At 52.1% G+C, this 1,570-nt stretch overlaps 1 protein-coding gene across 1 annotated transcript in view; it reads left to right on the forward strand.

Annotated features, from left to right (window-relative positions):
* LOC102812968 (uncharacterized protein C16orf52 homolog B-like) overlaps window positions 1-1,570 on the forward strand; it is a gene marked incomplete at its 5' end in the record, with an annotated part of 84,916 nt that continues 83,346 nt past the window's right edge. Inside the window, one exon of the mRNA XM_006871992.1 lies at window positions 1-94. Coding sequence (XP_006872054.1) covers window positions 1-94 — 94 coding nt within the window. The remainder of the gene's footprint in view (window positions 95-1,570) is intronic.

A 1,570-nucleotide genomic window follows, 5' to 3' on the forward strand; every position in this document is an offset into this window, starting at 1 on the left:
ACCATCATCTCAGGATGTCTCTTTCTGGCTGCCGATATCTTCGCCATCGCCAGCATCGCCAACCCGGACTGGATCAACACCGGGGAGTCCGCAGGTGAGCGGCGGACGCGCGGGGTTGCGGGGCGCAGCGAGGGGATGGAGAGAGCTGGGCTGAGGAAAAGACGGTGGCGAGGGTCCGAGGAGGGGGCCGGCCTGAGGGACACAGGGCTGTCAAGAGAGGCCGGTCCGGGCCGAGGGAAAAATGGGTGAGAAGAGAACTCGGGAGTCTCAAGCGGGACCCCCAGCCCGAGTGAAAAGTGGCCTAGGGGCAAAGAGATCCGTGCTGGGCTGGTGGGTCCCGGACCCAGAGCGAGGGAGCAGCCGGCTGACTTGAGGGATTGAGGAGGACAGAGCTTCATGCTAGATTTCATGGTTATTAAAAAAAAAAAAAAAAAAAAAAAGTGTCAGGGTGGGGGAGACCGGAGGAACCGTTTTGGGGAAACTGAGGCGCCGATGAAGAAACTGGAAAGTAGGCGGGGGTGGGGTGGGGGAGTGTTTGGAAGACCTGGCTCTGAAGTCGGAGTGAGGGTGCCTGCGGGCAGTGTGATCGATGGGCGCGGGGCGTCCAGTGTGACCCCAGGCCCCTCACCCCACCCCACCCCACCACCACCCCAGGGTCTGCGGCCGGGGCCTGGGGGCCGGATCGGGCCCCTTCCTTGTATCCCCGAGCTCCTGGCAAGGCTGTGAGCTGACGCCGGCTTCCAATTTTCTGCGTGAAATATATGTGCTTTATCCTAGGCCCGCGAGCTCTAATACTACTAAAAACTTCCTTGGATGGAGCAGCTCTCATCCTAGCGCATCTAAAACGCATTAGAGATCCCAGTAGTCGTTAAAGAACTCAGTTATACCTTAGAGTGGCAGCCCCCGCCTAGGGCAGTGGCAGTTTGCTGAACACCACCACGGAGCAGAGCGCTAGGCAGGCGGGCGAGACATGCGCCCGGAAGGGGATCCCAGGTCACCGAGTTCGCTCTTTCTCAGCCTGGATCACTGCACATCCACACATCCACACATCCACACACAACACAGCCGGAAAACGCAGGGTGCGAGAGTTGACTAGAATGAAAGAAATGATTAATTTTTTTTTTTTAACTGCTTATTGCAGATGAGAGGAATGAACGCTTATTTTGTTTTGGGGGGTGAGGGAAATGTCACGCTCTCTCCGTGAATAAATTATTATAATATTGTTTCACTCCTCTGTCAACCTTTTTAAGTATTATTTATTGCCCTGTATGTATCCTGCAATATTTTTAACTTTAAAGAAAAAAAAAAGAAGCTGCAACATTTGTTGCTTCCTCCTTTCTCCTTTTTCTACCCCCTCCATCCCACAATCCAGAGCTAGTAACAAAAGATCATGTTGTCAGATTTCCTGGTTATTAAAATAACACTGAAGAATTCCATGCTCCTCTTGGCTGTATAGGTCTAGCAGAGCTCTTAATTGTAAAGCATAAAGAAATTATCAATGCTTTAGAAATTGGCGATACTGTAGGCTTTGTTTCTGAAAACATATGTAGAGTTAAGCTAGGTGTGTGTC

The sequence above is a fragment of the Chrysochloris asiatica genome, unplaced genomic scaffold, assembly GCF_000296735.1.
Source record: "Chrysochloris asiatica unplaced genomic scaffold, ChrAsi1.0 scaffold00178, whole genome shotgun sequence".
In the NCBI taxonomy this organism is placed as follows: domain Eukaryota; kingdom Metazoa; phylum Chordata; class Mammalia; order Afrosoricida; family Chrysochloridae; genus Chrysochloris; species Chrysochloris asiatica.